The sequence below is a fragment of the Brassica oleracea genome, chromosome C2, assembly GCF_000695525.1.
Source record: "Brassica oleracea var. oleracea cultivar TO1000 chromosome C2, BOL, whole genome shotgun sequence".
NCBI lineage: Eukaryota > Viridiplantae > Streptophyta > Magnoliopsida > Brassicales > Brassicaceae > Brassica > Brassica oleracea.
The window spans coordinates 25,500,497-25,523,250 of NC_027749.1; the positions used below are offsets into that span (position 1 = coordinate 25,500,497).

General features: G+C 38.8%; 1 protein-coding gene across 1 annotated transcript; it reads right to left on the reverse strand.

Moving 5' to 3' along the window:
- Positions 1-6,351: 6,351 nt before the first annotated feature.
- LOC106323840 lies at positions 6,352-8,059 on the reverse strand. Its single transcript, XM_013761899.1, has 5 exons — positions 7,511-8,059; positions 7,247-7,409; positions 7,103-7,152; positions 6,596-7,039; positions 6,352-6,528 (listed from the first exon to the last, which is right to left on the reverse strand). The coding sequence occupies exons 1-5, from the start codon at positions 8,057-8,059 to the stop codon at positions 6,352-6,354; spliced, it is 1,383 nt and encodes a 460-aa protein (XP_013617353.1).
- Between the last annotated feature and the right edge of the window lie 14,695 nt (positions 8,060-22,754).

Sequence of the window (22,754 nt, forward strand, 5' to 3'; positions counted from 1 at the left end):
GATGCTTCACACTACCTTGTGCTCTTGGACCTATGGTATTTGAGAAATGTCTCTGCGATTTGGGAGCTAGTGTCAGCGTGATGCCTTTGTCTGTTGCAAAGAGACTTGAATTCACTCAGTACAAGAAGTGTAGACTCTCTTTGGTGTTGGCTGATCGTTCAGTGAAGTACCTTGTGGGCATCTTAGAGGACCTCCCTGTGAAGATTGGAAGGTATGAGATACCTACAGATTTTGTGGTGCTTGAGATGGGTGAGGAGCCTCAAGACCCATTGATTCTAAGAAAGCCATTCTTAGCTACAGCAGGAGCTATTGTTAATGTGAAGGAAGGCACGATTGATCTCCATTTGGGTAAAGAGAACATCTTCCACGTTGCAATCAATTGCCAATCTTTTTGACAACCTCTAGTGGTAGACCTCTCCCTAAAATCCCTTCCTCCCTTTAAGCCTTCATTGATTGATGAGTGAGGCCTTTTTCGGAAAGTCTTACATGCACATAATGTTGAGAGTATCGGGAACGACAATGCTTGATCTTCATTCTTGCTAGATTAGGCACATGATTGTCTAGCCATAGGATGGGGGTGAGAGTTGTAAAGTTTGATTTGGGAGTATGAGAAAGTTGAAGGAAAAGAGTGAACTCTTGTGCTTAATTGACTAGTCTTTATGGGATAAGTAGAGAAACTTCTAGCTCAATTTGTGAAAATTCTTGGCCCCCAAACATAAAAAAAAAAGAAAAAAGAAAGGAGGCTAGCAAAACTAGTATGAGCTAAGAGGTGTTCAAAAGAGTGTAAGAAATCCCTTGAAAAAAAAAGAGTTTTATGTTGGGAATTGCTTTTGAAGTCCTTGGGTGAGAGATGTGAGTTGAGTTTGGAATGGGGAAATGAATGTGTATCATATATGTTTGGGAAAAGGGTAGAACAATGGAGATTGAGCATTGTATGCATGAGTTGATCCCTTTCTTAGATATATTATGTGCAATGTCAAGGCTACTTGTCTTGAGAGTATACCACCTTAAATATCATATATCTTGAACTCCTTGACTCACTTGATTAAAAAGCCTCCCTTTACCCAAATGATTTGGACCAATTGACCATTTGCAAGAATTCACTTGATGCTATGCTTAATGAACTTGAGAGTTGATTGATTTGCATGTGTGAATGCATGATGATGAGTGTAGGGATGAAAAGAGTTGAGATAGGCCTAGAGAAGCTAGAGTATAATAAGAGAGGATGTACTAATTCTGAATTTAGATGTTGATTTGAGTGCTTTGTCTGTTTCTTTTGGCTATGAGCTCCCACCTTCAAACCTCTCTCCCTATGAGTTCTAGAAAGTTCACTTGAGGACAAGTAAAAGAATAAGTTTGGGGGAGTTGATATCTTGCATATTTACATTATTTTATCCATTTATTCATGTGCATTTTCATCATATAGATTAGGATTTAGCCATGTCAAGGTTGCATTTTGCATACATATGTCTCTATTAGGTATTGGAGTACCACATGGAGTTGCTGGAGACATTTGGGTGCGTTTGGAGCTCAAAAGAGGTGATTAAGGTGATCATTGGACGAGCAATGCATGGGAGCGACCTACCGGAGCGACGCCATGAACTCGCTCGCCATTTACGCTTCGGAGCGACCTCCTAGAGCGACAAGGCGAAGTCGCTCCAGCTCCTAGAGCGACCTCACCACAGCGACACCCAGAGGTCGCTCGCGTTTATGGTTTACGAGCAAGCCGGGAGTGACGTCTTCAGAATGGCACAGCCAGGTCGCTCGCGAAGAAACGACCCGGGAGCGACCTCTCGCAGCGACGTGCCGAGGTCGCTCCTCGTCTATTTGTTTGGCCGAATTCATGTTTTCTCAAGGGCCTTTTGGTCATTTCATTATGCACGTTTTTACTTTTCAAAACCTATGTTTTAAGTACCTTTGGTAGCCACCAGATGCAGAATCTCTTTTCTGGAGAACAACTAGTAAAACTTCTTTTGATTCAGATTTCATTGCTTTCATCTTGTGTTCTTGTTGATTTCTTATATATTTCTCTACATGATTAATCTGAAATCCAATATGGGTTTAAGAGGAATCATGGAGATTAGTGAGTCACCCAAGAGCAGCTGAAGTTTGTTGGTAACTCCAAGCAGGAAGATCCACTTGTTGTCCATGAGGTTGAGGGTTTGTTTGGAAGGTCAGGAAGAGCTGTGTTTCATCAACAACAATGGTAGCTGGTACAAAAAAGAGCCCAACTTTCAGTACAACAACTACCAACAGAAATTCTATCCCAACAACCAACAGAGTGGTTATCCGCCTAGAAACAACCAGCAAGGCAGCGAGCGAGCCAAAGCCGTGAATGGCGAAGTGGATAAGCTCCTGAAAATTGGCTCCATTCACGAAGTTCAATACCCCGACTGGCTCGCAAATCCAGTCGTGGTTAAAAAGAAGAACGGAAAATGGAGAGTATGTATCGACTTCACCGACCTCAACAAAGCATGCTTGAAAGACAGCTTTCCATTACCGCATATCGACCGGCTAGTAGAAGCCACAGCCGGACATGAACTACTCTCCTTCATGGACGCATTCTCAAGCTATAATCAAATACTTATGAATCCCGGAGACCAGGAAAAAACAAGCTTCACTACGGAGCGAGGAACATACTGCTATAAAGTGATGCCATTCGGGTTAAAGAATGCCATAGCCACTTACCAAAGATTAGTAAACAAAATGTTCTCCAAGCAACTTGGGGAAACAATGGAAGTTTACATAGACGACATGCTAGTAAAGTCATCGAAAGCACGTAACCATGTTCCCTAGTTACAAGAATGTTTCAACATCCTCAACAAATTCAGAATGAAACTAAACCCAACCAAATGTACGTTCGGAGTAGCCTCTGGGGAGTTCCTCGGCTACTTGGTAACCAAAAGAGGAATCGAAGCCAACCCAAAGCAGATCGCAGCACTCGTCGATACCTTACCCCCAAGACCGGTCCGAGAAGTACAACGCCTCACCGGGAAAATAGCCACATTAAACCGTTTTATATCCAGATCGACCGATAGATGCCTTCCTTTCTACAAATTGTTGAAAGGAAATAAGAAATTTGAATGGAACATTGAATGCGATTCTGCCCTAAAAGAGCTCAAGGCGTACATCAGCGAACCGCCCGTGTTGTCTAAGCCGATCGTAGGAGAAACCCTCTTCCTATACGTCGCGACCTCCGAACACGCGGTGAGCGGGGTCCTGATCCGCGAAGAAAATGGAGAACAGAAACCAATATATTATGTGAGTAGGTCGCTAGTTGACGCTGAAACCAGATATCCCGTAATGGAGAAAATCGCACTAGCGGTAGTAACTGCCGCCAGAAAACTGAGACCCTATTTCCAGTATCATTCGATCATAGTCATGACGTCACAACCCCTTCGGACAATACTCCATAGTCCAAGCCAATCCGGCAGGCTCGCAAAATGGGCAATCGAGCTCAGTGAATATAACATAGAATATAAACCACGAACGAGCAAGAAAGCACAAGTACTAGCAGATTTCGTCATCGAACTCGTCCCAAAGGAGGATAGCTCGAGCTCGAATACTAAATTGATATTACATGTCGACGGGGCGTTATCGAAACAAGGATCCAGAATCGGAATACAGCTCGAATCCCCGATGGGAAAAATGATCGAACAATCATTTCGCCCAGGGTTCAGCGCGTCGAACAACAAAGCCGAATACGAATCCCTGATCGCGGGACTACTGCTCGCAAGAAGCATCGGTGTCCGAGAAATCAGTGCCTTCAATGACTCACAATTAGTCACAAGCAATTCCACGGAAAATACGAAGCAAAAAATGAAAGAATGGAAGCATACCTTTCAGTCCTGCAAGAAATCGCTCAGCAGTTCGACAAATTCGAACTAACAAAAATCCCAAGGGGGGATAATACATCAGCGGATGCGCTGGCTGCGCTGGTTCAACTTCCAATCCAGCGGTGAAAAGAATAATACCAGTAGAAGGGATAGATAAACCAAGCATAAATCTCCCACGTAAGGAAATCGATCTTCTGGAAAACAATCCCCCGCGCATTGATGCAATCACTACTCCAAGTAGGGCACGAAGAGAAAGCCAGGGTCTCGACAACGAAAACAGCGACGAGCCCGATAGTCAATCGGCCCGAGCACATCGCGCGTCGGGATTAGAAGAACAGCGACCACCGCAGCTATCCACCTGCAACGAGGCACACGAAGCCTTCAAGAAGGAGCTAGAAGCGAGGCCAGATTGGAGAGTCCCGATATTTTAATATATAAAGGACGGCGAGCTCCCCGCCGAGAGATGGGAAGCTCGAAAAATAAAAGCCCGGAGTTCGTGTTATTGTACCATGGAGGAAAAACTGTACAAAATAAGTCGAGACGAGCCCTATCTAGTAGGTGTATCCCCTAAGGACGCGTTCACAATCCTGAAACAAACTCACGGGGGAGTGTGCGGAAGCCACTCCGAGGGACGATCCCTAGCAATCAGGATAAAGAAACTAGGCTACTTCTGGCCAACAATCACCGATGACAGCGAGCAATTCGCGTTGATGATACATCAGTTGACTCAAAAACTGTCTACGATATCCTCACCATACCCTTTCATGAAATGGTCCATGGATGTGGTAGGCCCGCTAGTACCCTCCGGACCAGCCCAGCTGCGATTTCTTCTGGTATTAACCGATTATTTCACCAAGTGGATCGAGGCCGAAGCATTCTCAAATGTCACTTCCACGACGGTAACCAGCTTCATTTGAAAAAAGATCATCTGTCGACATTGTCTACCATACGAAATAGTAACCGACAACAGACCACAATTCATTTCTAAAATGTTCGACGAGTTTTGCGTGAAATGGAAAATCAAGATTAAGGCCGCAAACCCCCGATACCCAAAATGCAACGTTCATGCCGAAGCCGCAAATAAGACTATAATGAACAACCTCAAGAAAAGGCTCGACCTCAAGAAGGAGAGGTGGGGAGAAGAGCTGCATGGTGTCCTATGGGCCTACAGAACAACCCCCCACACCGCAACCGGTGAAACTCCGTTTTCACTATCTTATGGAATCGAGGCCATAATCCCAGCCGAAATTGAGGTCCCGAGTCAGCGACGAGGAATATGTCCAGAAGACGCCGAACTCAATGAAGAGTTGTTAATCCATCAGCTGGATATGATCGAGGAACGACGCGAAAAAGCAGCAATATGCGTACAAAATTACCAACAAGCCGCAGCACGTTATTATGATTCAAACGTAAGAAACCGCGCTTTCTCCGTAGGCGACCTAGTTCTCCGGAAAGTGTTCGACGGAACGAAAGAGCCAGGAGCAGGAAAGCTAGGAACAAAATGGGAAAGACCATACAAAGTAACTAAATAAATCCGAACAGGAGTCTACGAGCTAAAAAAAGTCAAAACAGGCCTCCCAGAAATGAGACTTTGGAACGCCTACAACTTAAAGCAATACTACAAATAACGCAAACCCGAACCTCGATCATAACGATCAAAGCTTCGAGCTAGGGGGCTATCGATACCTACAGCTCAGTCAAAAATGGAACTACGATAAGGCTTGATCCCTCGGAAGGGGTACGTAGGCAGCTCGTCACCGAGTGCAGCCCAAACAACCAAACAAACAGTCTTTAGCTTTCTTTCATCACTTTGAACATCCAATTCCTAAGCATAGCCCATTTACCAACTTTCTATCAGGCCATATAAAGGCCCACAAAACAGATTCCTGATCAGTCTCTGTTTCACGCCTTCCAAAGGGTAAAACAGCAAGCTCAACGAGGCTTAAAACAAATCGGAAACCTACGATTAAAGAGTTATTATCACGTAAATCCGTTGGAAACATATATATGTTTCTCCAACAACAAAAACAAAAAAAACATACATATAAAACATAGCAAACTTCAAACTAAATCAAAATAACCGTCGCATCAATCTTGGTTGACCGAGCCTCCAGAGATCTCGGGGAGATCGAGAAGACCAAGAGAAGGGTCCGACACCGAAGCAAGACCGTAATCGACGTCGAGTGAAACCTCCAAGTCTTTAAGGCGCTCCAACTCCGCCTCGAGCTCGAAGCCGCCCTCACTATACTCGGTCAAAGCTTCGATACGAACTCACGTCTCTTGCAAAAGAATCTCCGCAGACGTTTCTTTCTTCTTCTGCTCCAACTTACCCCTGAATACAGCCAAAACCCCCTCGTACTCCTTCGCAAGAGAGACACGAGCTAGATGGCGATCTTTGCGAGCTCTCCTATCCCGACCTTTGATCTCTCGCTTATACTTCTCCTCCATCGAGTTAAGGTTGCTTTGAGCAACAACCTTTTCTGCCTCAGCAGCCGCCAACTTCTTCTTCAATTCCTCAAAATCCACTTTGCGCTGTCTCTCCACCTCCCGGTCTCTCCACCTCCCGAGCAGCACCCAACTCACCCCGAAGCTGTTGGATTGTGAGAAGGTGACCCGCGATCTCTTCCTTACTAGGAAAATTTTCCAATCTCCCCTCCATTAAAGCGGCATAATCATTGCTCGCCTCCATAGCCTAAGCAAAATGATAGCATCAAAACTAAGCATCCCAGTCCATAAAGAATCAAGCGAAGACAACGTACCTTGGCATTTGCGACTGCCATCCGAACATAGGCGTCGCGCTCTCGCATGTGCTCCAAAGAAGGGAGCTCGCACCCTTCTGCTCTTATCTTACACCAAATTGCTGCAAGGGACTCGGGGTTCTCAAGGATGGGGATCTCGCTGTCATACGCAAACGACCACGAAAAAGCTTCGGGCACACTCGAAGGAAGGACACCGGGGTTAACCCGCGAAGTACCTTCACCAGAAGCACGCAACAGCGGAGAAAGTCTTGGGCTTGACGATCCCAAAGTCACAGAGTTAATCTCCTCCAAAACCCGACGTCGAGATTGACGAGATGACGAATCGATCTCGTCATTAAGAGCTCGATCACCAGCAGAGCTCGCCGAAGTATCCGGTGCCTTGCAAGCTCCACCAGATGGAATAGCGACCGACACTGGCCTAGCAAGAAGACCAAGAGACTGAGCCTGCGACCTCGGTCAAAGGACCCGCCCCCAATGGACTTTCCGAGCTCGCTCTGATGACCCGACCTCAGAAGATTCGTCAGAACGATCGAGTAACACCTCTTCATCCTTCTTCCCTAAAAAGTGAAGCAAACCTCGAAAAACTTAGGATCATATCAACGAAGTGCCCCAAATCATGCCAGAAAGAAGAGCAATATAATAGCCACTTACTTTTGGTGCCCCGACCTCTCTTGGGCTGAACAGGAGCCACCAAGGCGACAGGAGTAGCACGATTCGCACCCGATGGGAGAGCGCAGGCGGCTTGAATTCGGTCAGGAGTAAAGGAGAGCCAGCGAGTGCTACCTCGACGCAAAGTCTCCATTAACCCGTGAAGCTCGGGAGACATATGCGCAAACCCAAAAGGTTCTATAAATAAAAGGAATTCTCTTTTTTTTTTAAAAAAAAAAAGAGAAGAAAACAACAGACATCGTTTACCAAGACGAAATGAGACTCACAAATGTCGTCGGACCATTCCCGAGGAATCCTCTCGAAACCGACTGACGCCGGATTTATCTTAACAACAAAAAAATTCTCCCTCCATCGATCATCCTTATTAGGAATGCCTTCGATGATAACACGACCACCTCGAGGAGCAAGAATCATCATGCCAGGAAAGACGTTGTTTCGCTTTATGGAAAATAATTGCATTAACTCCTTGAGACCAAATTCAAGATCTTCTTCCTGAGCTCGGACCCAGCAACCCAAGAAGTACCGGAAAAAGTTAGGCGCCATCTGGGTAAACGCCATATTGATCTCCGTCAGCACCTCGAGAAGGAAACGAGGAAGAGGAAACGATAAGCCGCCAGCCTCGAAATGAGACGCGTAAGCTCCACAATACCCCGGTCTCAAGTTCTCCGGAGTCTCACCATCCTCGGGGAGTTCGATTTCTACGGCGTAATTGACTCCCCAGAGTTCGTAAATGACGTCGATATGTTTCCCTTTAAGAATTGTCTTGAGATGTAGACCAAACTTTTCGGCAGCCATAGTTCCGAATTAAGAAGAAGTGTCGCGAAAGAGATAGAAAAAACCAAGAAGAAGATGACAAAGAAAGAAGAAGGATCGAAGTGACGAAGAAGACGATCTGCTCAGTAATATGTAATATATATAATAAAAAAATGGTTCCCGAGAACGCTAGGATCTAACCGGCCACGAACTTTCAATCTCGACCACACGATCCTATAATGGCCGACAAGTCAAATCAAGACGACGCGCGTGGCACCCCATTCTCCGAGAATCGCGACACCGCCAAGTAACAGTAGTTTCTCGCCTTTTCAGTTTCCCAATAAACCAGAAAGGCTGGGGGACAAATGTTGGACCCAATTTGGTCAACACCATAATGGGCCGCGATCAAAGGCATGAGCCTTAAAGGGCCTGAGCCCGTAGCAAGAATACAAGCTCGAGAAGGAGTTGCCGAGGTCGCGGAGATCTTGCAACAAGAAGCTGAGATCGCGGAGCTACCACAGAGGTCTCGAAGTCAGCTTACTATAAAGGAAGATGAATGGAAACAGAAGAGGACACACGTTGAAAACCCTAGAGAGAGCTATACACTTTCACCGATCTTGTTGTTTTCCAATTTTTATATTCTTTCTTTACCGATCTCGTTTGTATCACTCGATCTAGTTCAATCCATTGTATTTGATCTTATTCATCAATAAATTATATTTTCACCTACTGGAAACTATTTAACATCGTTGTGTTCTAAAGATATCGTTGCCTACATCATTTGTCTTCCCTAGATCAAACCCCGATCACTATCAAATACTTTGTGTAGATTTTAGGTTCAGCAGGTATTACAGGAGAGGGTTAAGAAGATGAAATATTATACTATACTATATGGGACACATACATAGTATGGTTCCCCGATATAGGAAAATAATGAAAACGGCTTTCGGGGTAATAGTATAGGTTATGGTTGAACTATATGCATAATTGATGCATGTTCCACCTATCGGTTGTGCGCCGGTGTATTTGTATGATCTATTAAGACTACATGGACATCGTTTGTAGTATAGTTTGTATGTTATGGGGAGTACTTTAGACGGAGTTGTATATGTCTAAATTTCACATATGTTTGTTTCTTTTACCGTACATTCTTGTATGCTTGCAAGGTTGTGATAAACATTTATATGACTAAGTTGACTTTATGTGCTGTATGCATGCATGTGTGTTAAGTTGACTTTCTGTGAGTTGTTTATACTATCTTGCGAACATTAGTAGTATTGTTTGCATGTTATGTTTGTTCCGGCATGCATACGAAGTTGTATGTGTACACATGACCGGCGCTGAAATTTTGGGGGTCTGTGACTTTTTCTATGTAAATTTTTTTTTTTTACAAATTTGGGGTCTTAAAATTTTTTTTTGAGGCCTATTTGTATGTAATTTTTTTTTAAAAATTTGGGGGCCTGTTGCGAATGTTTCATCTAGCATGGTCCAGAGCTTGCCCTTTGTGTACAAAGTTCGCATATTGTGATGTGAAATATATTCATATGTGCAGGTATGGGTGTGATGATATGTGTTCATGTCTGTGTGTACGCCAAGGTAAATGTAAGCAAAATAGTAATGCTTTCTTGCAATTAGCCATGTACTAAACCACCTGATCTATATACCAATTAGTTTTGTCCTTCCCAACCACATTTGTTGCGCCTTTGGTGTGTGTTTCCAATATTTGAGTATAGATTGATCTATATACATTTGGCTGAATGGGTTTCCTGCATGGTATGAATTCTATGACTATAATATATGAAAATTGTTAGTAATATATAGTTTACAAGATATGTGTATTTTTGAAAAGTATAGTCACCCAATGGCATAGTCACGTAATAGATGAAACTCAACCTTGTAGCTAGTTAACTCTTTTGCATGCCTATACTATATGATATGTAGTACAGTAATCTCTATCACTTACATGTGTTACTTGTAAACTTTTCAGGTTTAGAGTGTGTTGTGACGGTTGTTCTCCTGGAAGTCAATGCGATAGTGCAACTTAATCGGGGTGACACCCTCACAGAAGCCTCCCTTGGTGTCACAGCACATACATGTGCGATTACAACATTCTCTGTCTTCAGTTCGGACATACTCACACAATTAGTTATTTTGTGTCATTTGCTTTCTTCTTACATTATTCTTAAGTATTAACCAATGATGTTTCTGTTATTTTTTCCTACATACTGCTTCTCTATATCCTGTAAACTTTGTTTCGTGGCTTCAGCTTTGGGACAAAACTAAACTTGATTTGTAGAACAATTTTTATGTACGTTAACATTCCCAAGCTGTCACACTAACTTTGACCCCCCCCCCCAATTGGTAAAGCATTGTGGGCATTATGTGTTTGTGTTGACTATTCTATACTATGTCGTAACCATGTAGTATAGTCATGTAATGGATGAAACCCAACCTCGTAACTAATTAAATCCTTTGTGTGACTATATTACATGGTATGTAGTATCGTATGACAGCTTTAGCTTTGGTAGGTCAACATCACGCGCACGCGCTTGGAGGGAGATTTCGTCAGGTTTGTGCGCAAATTGTCTCATCCGTCCCGTGTTACTGTAACATGGACATATTCTTCATTTTTTTGCTTCTTATGAATATTCAGCAAATTCACCCATCATTCAAATCATTAATATAAGAAAATTTGACCCAGCAAAAATCAAACACAAAAGTCTTTTCCTCATAAAATTTGAGAGGCTCAAATACAAAATTCCTATGAAAAACATAATCGAAAATGAGATTACTGATCACCAGGAATTGAATGGATAATGTCAGAATCACCTAACACCAGTCAAAAAGTACAAAATCATTAATAAAGATAAATGAAGAACCAACAACATAAACAAGAAGCTAGGCGAGTAAACAATTTTGGTACTTTGGTTTTGGTCTTTTTACCAGGATCAACGATGCTCAGGCAAGAAACACGGAAGTACTTTCCACAAGCTGACCGAAATCAACGTTATCTGAAATCTCATGTGACAAATGAATAACACATTCAATCAAAACACTATACAAAAACCAAGACTGAAGGCAAAGGTAAAGGCATCAAGACCAACAATGTTGACATTGCAGAAGCCTTGGGGAGGCCTGGTTCTTACACGAACGGCAAGTCCTTTAGTTGTGAACTCGGGGACGACAAGATGCTCAACTCAATAGGATCATTTTTCTGAAAGAAAGGAAACGAAGAAGCGGTTTAAGAATTGGCTCTGGTTTCTTAAAGCATTTTACGATCAAGACATCATTGAGGAAGAGTTTGTGTTGGAATGGTACCAAAAAGGTCTAATCGGAGTTGACAAAAGATTTAACTTCCAAGTAAAACATAGGAACCACTGTAACTTCTACAATTATATTCCTAGAAATATCTTGTGCTATTCGGTTACCTAAATTATTAATGTAAATATAAGCATACCTAACAATTTTTTACCATCACAATTTCAAGCAAAAATCACGGATGTCATGTTTTATAAATTTAAAATCACAGCGAGTCAAATAGTATTATTCCATATATTCAATTTTTTAACACTGAATTTCATTCATTTGAATTGATTCAATACATTACAAATGAAACCACAAAGCATTAAAAACAGCAAAAGATATCAGTAGGCACCATCAAATGCTCAAATAGAGCACTCCAAAAAAACTTGCAGATCTTATGGAGAGCGAGCAGGAGCATAAAAGATTTAATAAATTGAATCACCTCAGGCTAGTAAACATGACCAGCATCACAACATTAACTACTTCCAACTACATTTTGAACTTAAGGGATGAAGGAAAATCCACTGAGTTAGAACTCTGAAAATTGTAAGCTCTGCTTTTATCCACAACAGCGGCTTGAGAAGAGCATAACATAATCCAAAGTCTGACTTCAAGTGATGAATCTCTCTTAAGTGGAAGAGCTTGGAAAATAAACAAGAAGCCACTGTGAAGAAACTCCACCACCGCCAAACCCAACAAGAGATTTGACGAACCAATGAACAAACTGAGTAAGAAACGCTGCATACAACCAGCACGACGAACCAACGAAAAAACCAAACAAAGAAACATAACGACAACACCATCTCCACTTGAACCACATGAAACAGAGAAAAGGACAAAACTCATCATCGATCGAAAGAATCCGAATCCAGAGCTCTGACATCAGTGCAAGATAGAAGACGATCCGATTTGAGACTATGAACCTCTCTTAATCTCATTGTAGCAATAAAACGCCAGACTCTGACTAAGACGAGACAATCCACATCTAACAACGAAGAATAACAAGGAAAGAAAGGAGGGGAGATCAGCTCCGATGCTATTGAAGCCTTCGGAGATGGTCTCTAACAAGCTTGACGGCTGTCTAGGGCTTTTTCTAAAAAGTTTTTTTCCTTATTTAATTAGTAGGTCAATGACTAAAAGTTTTTTTTCCGTATTAATCCATCTGAAAATCAATTTTGAAAAATATCTATTAGATTATTTGGATTTCAAATTAAAATTAAGACATCTACTAATTAATTACAGTTAAGCTACTTTATATACTTTTTATAGTAGAAGTTATTATAGATATTCGGTAGGTATACATATTTATCTTTTTATGTTGCAACAAAAATATGTACAAGAAATATTTAAGAGAAATTCTCTAAGATAACCATTTTTAAGTTTTTGTTACAAAAATAGCTCTCAATGAGAAAAATGACCAAAAGAAATTTTATTAAAAAGTAAAAATACATTTATACACTACGGTTAACTAATATAGACTTAGGGTTTAAAGTTAAGGGGCGGGGTTTTGAGGATATAGTTTCAAATTAAAAAAAAAAATAAAAAAAAATATTAAAAATTTTAAAATAAAAAGAGCTATTTTGGTCATTTTTCTTATTAAAGGCTATTTTTGTGACAAAAACTTAAAAATGTCTATTTGAAAGAAGGGGGATTTGCCAAATATGACTCAAAACATGACTTTGATTGCAAAATTATACCCAAACTTGAATCAAATGCAAAAATAACCTAAAAGCCTTGTGAAATTACAGCCAGCCCCTTGTGACCAAACAAAAAACAGAACTCATTTTAACGAATATAGCTCTACTAAGTCTTCCGAGTCTTCCAAGATTCTGTTAAGTCTTCTGGACGATGTCCACATAAGTCGTCTGCTATAGTGGATCTTAAAAATAATTTATAAATTTTGTAAAAAATATTTTGATAAGCGAAAAATTAAAATCATGTAATTATAAACAGTTTTAAGTAATAGAAATTAAGATAAAATAAAATTGAATTGTTTTCAACATAGATGAGTGAAAGCAGTGAATCATGATATTCTTTGGTCTAGGGTTTGACAACATATGTTGTAGTATTGTATGTATGCTTAGGGTTAGATTTTGAAAATCTTAAATGTTTTTTGGAAAAATTAAATTTTTACCTACATGTGATTATTTTTGTGTATAGTAAACACTTTTTAAGTTAATTTTGATTTTATGAAGTGTTTAGTTAGTTAATTTAGTTTAGAGGTTGCGTTTAGGGTCTAGATGACTAACATGTAAGTCGTCTGGCGATTAGAAGACTTCTCTGAAAGTCTTCTAACTCCCGCTAAAAATATTTTAGTTTTCCGCTAAAAATATTGAAGTCTTCTGGGCGGCTTACTTGGAAGTCTTCTTAATCGAAAATATTAAACCTTATTGGAATTTTTGTCTACATATATAAAGAAAAATTTACACATTCTCTCTGCTCCTCTCAAATGGCTGCAACAAAAATGGTATGTTCCTCATTCTAAAACTCTCCAACCTCTCTCTAATCTCTTTGAACTTATAAACACCAAACTTTATATCAATTTATTGTTTTGTCTCATGTCTTTCTCAATAGTTTATCTTGTTTTGCAGTTTTTTCATCACAAGGTTCTCATCTTATATTCATTTAAAGGTAGATCTATTAATTTTAGATATGTATTTTTGTGTGTTCTATAAAGGTAGATCTATCTAATATTCCACTCATTTTCTCTGTTTTTAAGCCATTTAAACATTTTTGGATATGTAGGTTTTTCAGATCTGGAAGACTTCTGGGACGACTTACCTGTTAGTCATCTAAAATATAATGCGCTAGAAGACTTCCAGGACGACTTACCTGGAAGTCTTCTGACAGAATCTTCTGACATGTCTCCCTTTCATAACAGATATGAGCGTTTTGGTAAGTTTTTATGTCTGATTTTTCTTCATTTGGTAACTTCATGTTGCATAAAGTTCTTACCTTTTTCCTAAACTAAAACTCTCCAAACCCATTCTAATCTCTTTGACTTGAAAACACCAAACTTTATATGAATTTTTCATTTTTGTCTCATGTCTTTTTCACTAATCTATCTTTTTGTTGCATGTTTTTAACCAGATGGTTCTAATCTTCCACCTGGATATGTACTTTGTGTATTGTATAAAAGTAGATCTATATAATCTTCCACTCATTTTCTCTGCTTTTAAACCATTTGTACATTTTTTGATATGAAGGTTTTTCAGATCTGGAGCAAACTTTGGAAGATTTATGGGAAGTCTTCTTGGAAGTCTTCTAAAATATAATGCGCCAAAAGACTTCGAGGAAGTCTTCCAAAAGACTTCGAGGAAGTCTTCTGGCGGAGTTTTCTTCCATATCAAGTGGAGTCCAAGCTTGTCTTTGTAGAGAAATGATCTATAATAGTTTTGTTTATGGTCTTTCTGTGATTTGCATGTGTACTCCTTTAGTTGTGATTTTTTTTTTTGTAAATTTGAAGAGATATTAATAAAAAATTTGGTAAATATGTTCTCATATTCCACAATATTATTTTGCCAAAATTACTTGACATAATTGAAGTTATTAATACAACTTCAATAGCAAAACACAATAGAAGAAAAATTTAATCAAATTTATTACAACTAAGGGATAAGAATTCTCAAGAAAACTTAGTCAAATTCACAAAATATAAACCATTACATAAGTTCAAAGATATAACATTTTCATTAGAAGCCTTCTGGAAAGTCTTCTAGCAAAAAACATCATTGATGCATATAACAATAATGATACTTAAGTCATTGATACAATATTTTAAGAAACAAGTATTTTACCCACTCATAGCAATAATCATCATTGGTGCATACTTAAGAGATGTAAAAAAACAATAGTAACTAGTCAAAACATATCACAATTTTTACAAATTTGTGTTGAAAAACTTAGTCAAATTTATTAAAATTAAGGCAGAAAACATATTTTGAAAATATGAGTTTTACATATCTTAAAATTACTTAATACTCTTAAAAATACAAGTTATTCAAAAACTAACATACAAAAATTTTCAGGGAAGTCTTCTCGGATCAGGTAGAAACTTTAATAAACATGAATATTGGTGACCTCATAAATATCACGAGTTAAGTTATAAATTTCATTCAGAAGCTAAAATGCTGATTAATAGACATGAATTAACAAGAAAATATCAAATATTCTTTATAGTTTTAGAGAAAATGAAAATTTATTAAACATTGACGCAGACGACTTCCACGGAGGTCGTCTGGCAGACTTCTAGGAAATCGTCCATTTAGGTTAGTTTTGCAATTGATTTTTAATTTAGACGACTTACACGGAAGTCGTCCATCTTTGTTTGTTAAAAAAAAACCGAGACGACTTACATGTAAGTCGTCTAGGGAAATGGGTTAGTTTTGCATTTGACCGGATTGTGTCAGAAATTTGACTTTTCCTGGACGACTTACACGTAAGTCGTCCAATAGAAAATTAAAAAATCAATATTTTGTTATACCTGGACGACTTCCATGTAAGTCGTCTCAGTTTAGTTTTGCAATTGAAAAATAAAACAAAAAACTTATTTTTTCTAGACAACTTACACGGAAGTCGTCTGTCCGACGACTTACATGGAAGTGGTCCAAGATAAGCAAGGTTTGACCAGAATCTCGGAATTAAATCATGGACGACTTCAATGTAAGTCGTCGGACAGACGACTTCTGTGTAAGTCGTCTAGAAAAAAATAATTTTTTTTGTTTTATTTTTCAATTGCAAAACTAACCTGAGACGACTTCCATGTAAGTCGTCTAGGTATAACAAAATATTGATTTTTTTTAATTTTCTACTGGACGACTTACGTGTAAGTCATCCAGGAAAAGTCAAATTTTTGACACAATCCGGTCAAATGCAAAACTAACCCGTTTACCCTAGACGACTTACATGGAAGCCGTCTCGAATTTTTTTTTTAACAAAAAAAGATGGATGACTTCCATGTAAGTCGTCTATAAATATACATTTAAAAGTCAGTTGCAAAATTAACCTCTGCATTGACCAGAAAACTTCCATGTAAGTCGTCTACAGCCAGACGACTTACCTGTAGATCGTCTGGACGAACAGATCTGGGTAAAAAATTGATTTCATAGTTTCAACTAGTGAAATAACTTGTTTAGCACACATAAGTCTTCTCCAAGCACCCAGAATCTCAAACAAAAGTGACCCACCAAGAATCGTAAGCTTCAATGGCTCTATGAACCATAAAAAATTTAGAATCAAAATCTTGGGTTTTTTTGGATGAATATTGAAAGAAAGTGAAAGAGATGTTGTTTTTAATTCATAAGAATTGAGAAAGAAAGTGTAAATCGCTTTTTAGGTGCATTAAGAGCTTCAAATTGGTTGTTCATGGTGGTTGGTGTATTGATGGCAATTCCAATATTGTGAATACTTAAGAAAGATGAGGGTGATAGAGTAAAATATGCATTTTCAAAAAAAAAATGATGGCATTTTCGTGAATAATCTGAACTTTTGAGGGTGAAAGAGGCAAGTCAAAATTCCAAAAAAAACATGGGTTAGTTTTGTGTTTGACTTCAAGTTTTGAGTCATATTTGCGAAAACCCCTTGAAAGAATTTCCCTTTATTTAAAGATATTATTATCAAATTTTGGCAACAAACATTATTCATTGAAAATTTTATGCGCACAACCAAAAACGATGCACATTAAAAAATATATAGTGACCATATTTACATAACTAATTATATATTATATATTTGAAAAGAAAAAAAGCACATTGTAAATAAAAGAAAATATATAAAGTATGTACAAAGATGTTTTTATAAACAAAGTATTAATCACGTGGTTAAAACAACCGGTATAACATAGCTCTCTATTAAAAGATCTCACAATTTTAGCTAAAGAATCCGAAATTCAATTATGTGTCCTTGGGATATGAGATATCTTGAAGTCTAGAAAACATATATGCAGCGACTTTATAGCCTTCAATTTTATTGCAAAACTTGGCCAAGATTGAAGCTCCTTTAACATCACATTCAGATCTTTGCAATTTGTTCCAAAGCGCTGACATGACGAATGTTGTAGCATGCTCTCCATCGTCCATCGCAGTGCTTCTACTTCCGAATGTAAAGTAGTCTCTTGTCTCCTTAAGTTTCTCGCTCCCATGAACTGAGTCTTTCCAAAACTATCTGTCCAAACCGAGCTACAACTACTAAACTATTATGTGGAAGTCCATGAACTATCCACCATGCAGTTATTATCCGGGCTTATGACTTGAAGTTCCTCGCTACTATGCTCTTGTTGAGCGGGAGTGACCATCTCATTTGCATTAACCATGCTTGCTATTCACTTTCTGAAAATCGGACTAGCTCCAAAGGATCTCTATCAATTCTCCTAAAGAATTTGTCATTCCGAGCCTTCCAGATATACCAGATAATCCAGGGATAAAGATCTCTGTATAGCTCCGGTTCAACAATGCTATTCTTTCAGAACATGTAATCCATATTGGCATAAATACTTGGTAACAGAAAATGGTTGGGCTAGATGGTGTTGCTGATAGGGACTATACTTGCAGTGCTGGAGGGCATTCAAATATGGCATGAGTAACAGTTTCTTCTGGTTACCCATATCTTGGGCAATAATTATCGCATCTCATATTATGGCAGTTCAGGTTTCTCGTTACAGCCACATGTCCTGTTATCAGTGGCCAAATAAGATTACATATGTTCTCAGGTTCTTTTACTTTCCAAACAAAGGCTTGAAGTTTGGTTATACTGGGCTCCAATACCTCCATCTCTTCCTCAGTCCTCAATAAGTTACCAGTATCCATATTTAATAGTGTACTTGCCATTCCCAGTGTAGTTCCAGCAGAATGTATCACGGCGATGAGTTGAGCTTATGGCCAAACTCCTTATGAGAGGTATATCAGCAGGGGCAACATATTCCTCCAGTAATTCAAAATCTCCTTCCTTTGATTCTCGATTAACAAGGTCGCTAACTCTCATGTTCGGCTACAATACTGGGGCAGAAGGACAAGCCGGTCTAGCTGGTGTGGTAGGTCCTCCCACACTTTGACCTCAAATCCAGAGTGTATCTTCTGTCTGATCCCCAATAGCAGTAGTTTTCGTGCCTCTGAAATGCTGGTCCACACATAGGTTGGACTGCTTACAGAGATTGTTCGTAAAGGCAAACTCATTTTGTAGTATCTTCCCCTCAAAATTTGAGCCACTAACGAATCTGGGTATTTAACTAGTCTCCAACGTTGTTTTGCTAGTAAAGCCAAATTGAACTCATGGATCATACAAAAACCAATCCCGCCCTCTTCTCTTGGCAAACATAGCGTTTTTTTTCATTTTGCGTAGTGAATCCCTATCTTTGGTGGATTTGAGCTCCACCAGTGCAATGGCACTTGCGAAATTTTCACATATCTCTAGCGGGAGTAAAAAGTTAGACATAACATATGTCAGAAGAGATATCAAGATAGATTTAATCAAAACTTTCTTTCCTCCTTTTGAAAGTCATATACCCGTCCATCCATTCACTCTATTCATTAATTTTTCCTTGAGAAAGGCAAAGAGTTTGCATTTGGATCCGCTAATATCTTCTAGAATTCCTAAGTATGTCCCCATTCCTCCTTTATTCTGGATTTCAAGTGTATCTTTAACATGATGTCTAACATTTGCGCTGATCCTCTTACCAAACAGTAGAGAGGATTTCTCAAAGTTGATACATTGGCCTGATACTTTTCCATATTTCCTGACTACGTTTATCACTTCTTCACATTCATGGGGCTCCGCCTTAAGAAGAAAAGGCTATCATTAGCAAATAGAATGGGATACCCAGGGGCACGCGTATGTAACGCGAAACTCTGCTATCTTCCCGGTTCTCTGCATGATTAAGAAGGATAACGAGCGCTTCTGTGCATAGAATAAAAATGAAAGGAGACAAAGGATCTCCTTGATGTATACCTCTCTCCGGAACAATATTTCCTCTTGGTTGACCATTCATAAGCACCTTGTACTTAACCGAAGTGATACAACGCATTATCCATCCAATCAAAGTTTCCGAGAATCTCATCTTCCGCATAATTCTTCAACGAACGACCACTCCATCCTACCATACGCTTTACTCATATCTGTATTAATGGCTATCCTTTTATTGCATCCACTTGGTTTAGTTCTCAGAGCATGAAATATTTCATGGGCAATCATAATATTGTCTGAAATCTGTCTTCTATCAACAAAAGCTGACTGGGTTTCTGAAATTATGTATGGTAGAACTTTCTTTAATCTCTCGCATAAGACCTCATATATTAGCTCGTAACTAAAACTACACAAGCTAATGGGGCGATACTGAGATTCACTCGGCTTAGTTATCTTTGGGATGAGGCAGATATTTTTATCATTTAGCCCACTCGCCATCAACCCTTCAAAGAGGAATTGATTAACCATATGAGTTAAATCCTCCTGTACAATATCCCAAAATTTCTAATAAAAGAGCGTTGTCATCCCATATGGCCTTGGAGCCTTCTCTCGATGCATACAAAGAATGTTAATTTGACCTCCCATTCAGAGACTAGAGCTGTAAGATCGTCATTAGTTGACTCAGTAATCGTTGTGGATACCTCAGATAGCGCTTCCTCAATATCTTCTGGGATAGAGGACTCAAAGATTTGCCTAAAATAACTAGTAGCAATGGCTACCAATCCTTCCATATGCTCAAAAACATTTCCATTTGCATCTAAAAACTGTGTGATTTTATTCCTCGCTCTCCTTTGCTTTGTCAATGCATGGAAATGTTTTGTGTTTCTATCGCCTTCTTTTAGCCAGAAAACTCGACTTTTTTGTTTCCAGAACATCTCCTCCGCCTTAAGAGCATCATATAGTTCCTTCAAAGCTTCTGCTATTTCTTCGGTCATTGCATCATCATTCGAGTACAGATCCTCAAACTTCTCTTTAAGATCCTTCACAAGTTTTTCTGAGTTCAAATTGTGATGTCTCTTCCACTGACTTAAGGCTTTACAGCAACTCGAAATATGCTTCAAAATATTTGTGCCAGGAGGAAGATCTAGAGATTTCCATCCCTCAAGAATGACTTGTCTTAGTTCCTCATTATTCAGCTACCTTTTGTCAAATTTGAAATTTTTGGACTTTCTCGTTGGTTTTGTGAGAATGTCTGCTAGGATCGGACGATGATCCAATCCCATAACCTCATATAATTCATAGCAGAATGAGGAAACTTCTCATGCCAATCCTCATTTCGAATAGCTCTGTTTAGGCGGCATCTTACAATTGTTTTTTCTACTCTCTTTCCAACCCATGATAACATGTTCCCAGTAAATGGGAACTACAACTTCCCACAATCGCTTCGCATCTACTTAAAAGTAGAAACGAGCTGTCAGAACGTTGTCTTCCTCCTTCCCTTTCATTATGACCAGTGATTTCATTAAAATCTCTTTTTCTTGTTGTTAAGAAACAGGTAAGACGTTCCCAAACTTGGTCTCTTCGTTCTAACACAGGGTCTCCATAAACAAACGTCATAGGGATTCTAATTCTGTCAATTACTACCTCAATGTCAATCATTATCTTATTTGAAAATAAAACATTAATTTAAAATTCAGCCATAGAAAAAAGAGGTAATCCTCCGTTGAGACCAAGTGGCTCAACGGTAAAACAATCAAATTATAAGTCGGCCTGAATGTTTTGCAACAACAGCTTCTTATTCTTCGTTTCAGAAAGGAATACAAATCCTGAGTGATACTTCTAACATATTTCCGTGAGGCGTCTAACTGTGAGGTCATTCTCAATATCTCGATAGTTCCGGCTTAATATTTTCATCGATGAAGACCAGATGGTTTACAGGTTCGCATCACTCGCATATCAGAAAAATATGAATGATCCATGGATTGATTTCTCTTTTTTATAAAAAAAAATCCAAAGAAATCTTTAATTATCTTGCATAATAATTCAAATGAATTATTTTTATTGTAGAATCAAGGGAATTTTTTATGTCGGTAAAGTGGCCAAATCCTGAATGAAGGGAGATTCTGTTAAACACCGATTTCCACTCTTGTAATGAAGTCAGCTAAAGCATCGCTTGGAGAGAAGCATTTGACGTCAACACGATCGCAGGTACAGATCGATTAAAGCCAAAGAGCTTTAGACAATGTTTCTTGAATCGCAGGCACAAGAGTTTGGAAGTAACGATCTCAGTACTAAAACCTATGATCCTTTGTCTGTAGTGAAACAAGAAAAGAGAACAGGGGACCAGATCGAATCCAGTACGCAACGACGAACCGGAATAGAAAGAATCTCCGGTGCTTGACCTGATCACGAATCCACCGATCTGAAGAGCTACCAATACGCGATCTCGGTTTCAGAGTGGAACAAAAGCATAGCCGAGTCAATCAAAGCCGTATGAGCTTGATCACAGAGACACCAAATTAGTGTCGAGACAGAGATCTATAAGTGATGCTCTGCTTTTGTGTTCCTTAAAGCAAACCTCTTGATCGGACTGGAACAGATCGCAAAAAACGATTGTTACTGACTAGGATCACGTTTACAGGATCAATCTAATGCCAAAGAACAATAGATCAATCAGTCTCGAAAGTCTCAATTGAGAACTTTCAAAATCGCCAAAGGAGCCACGCCTCGAAAAAGACCTAGTTTAATGTGAAATACAAAAGGAGATCGCATATTGGTGAGATTACAGACGAAGCAATGGTACAGATCCGGAAACTTGATCGAGAAGAAAGGATAAGAACGAAGATGATGCAGAGCCGGCGTCACCAACAGACGACAAAGATCGATCTGGTGATGAGAGACTAGTCGATCACCAATGAGTGAACATCTCAAGGTAGAATAACTATACTATTAAAATAGAATGCCCGTTTTGGAGGTGCCCTTCGGTTCTAACAATATTTAGACCAGGATGCCCATTTATATAAAAATTATTTAAAAAATATCGTTTGAAAAAATAAAATTTATATTCTTGAACGAATTAATATTTTTGGCCATTAAACAATTTTTTAAATTTTTTTTGTTAATTACATAATTTATTTACCCACGAGATTATCTCATTTTTTAAAATATTTTAGGTCAAAAATCACTTATCGCATAAGAACCAAACGTTTAGGCCGAATAATCTCAGGCATACTATTTAGTTACAATGAAACTATTTCAACTCGGTTTTATATCATGATTTAGCAATTTAAAAGTTAATTATGGTTATGAGAGTTTACGTTCATGTGCCAATCATATATATCTTCAATATTTTTTTCATTTTTGTGCCGTTTTTTTTATTTTGGTTATTGCTCGATATAAATATTGATTTTTGAATTTATTTTCATTTCGTTATTTTGTTTTGGCCTGAGATTTAGAAAATGTTTAAGATTTAAAATTATTAAAGAGTACATACTTAGATTAAGATTCGTGCTTTGTGAAGAATAAATATTTTATATTT

What these genes read in the sequence shown, in the direction of transcription:
- LOC106323840 (XM_013761899.1), bottom strand. Translation starts at nt 8,059, where the DNA reads ATGGCTGCCGAAAAGTTTGGTCTACATCTCAAGACAATTCTTAAAGGG. An exon ending in GTGAGTCTCATTTCGTCTTG is followed by an intron (nt 7,410 to 7,510) that starts GTAAACGATGTC and finishes ATGTCTCCCGAG; the next exon opens with CTTCACGGGTTAATGGAGAC. An exon ending in GAGAGGTCGGGGCACCAAAA is followed by an intron (nt 7,153 to 7,246) that starts GTAAGTGGCTAT and finishes TTCACTTTTTAG; the next exon opens with GGAAGAAGGATGAAGAGGTG.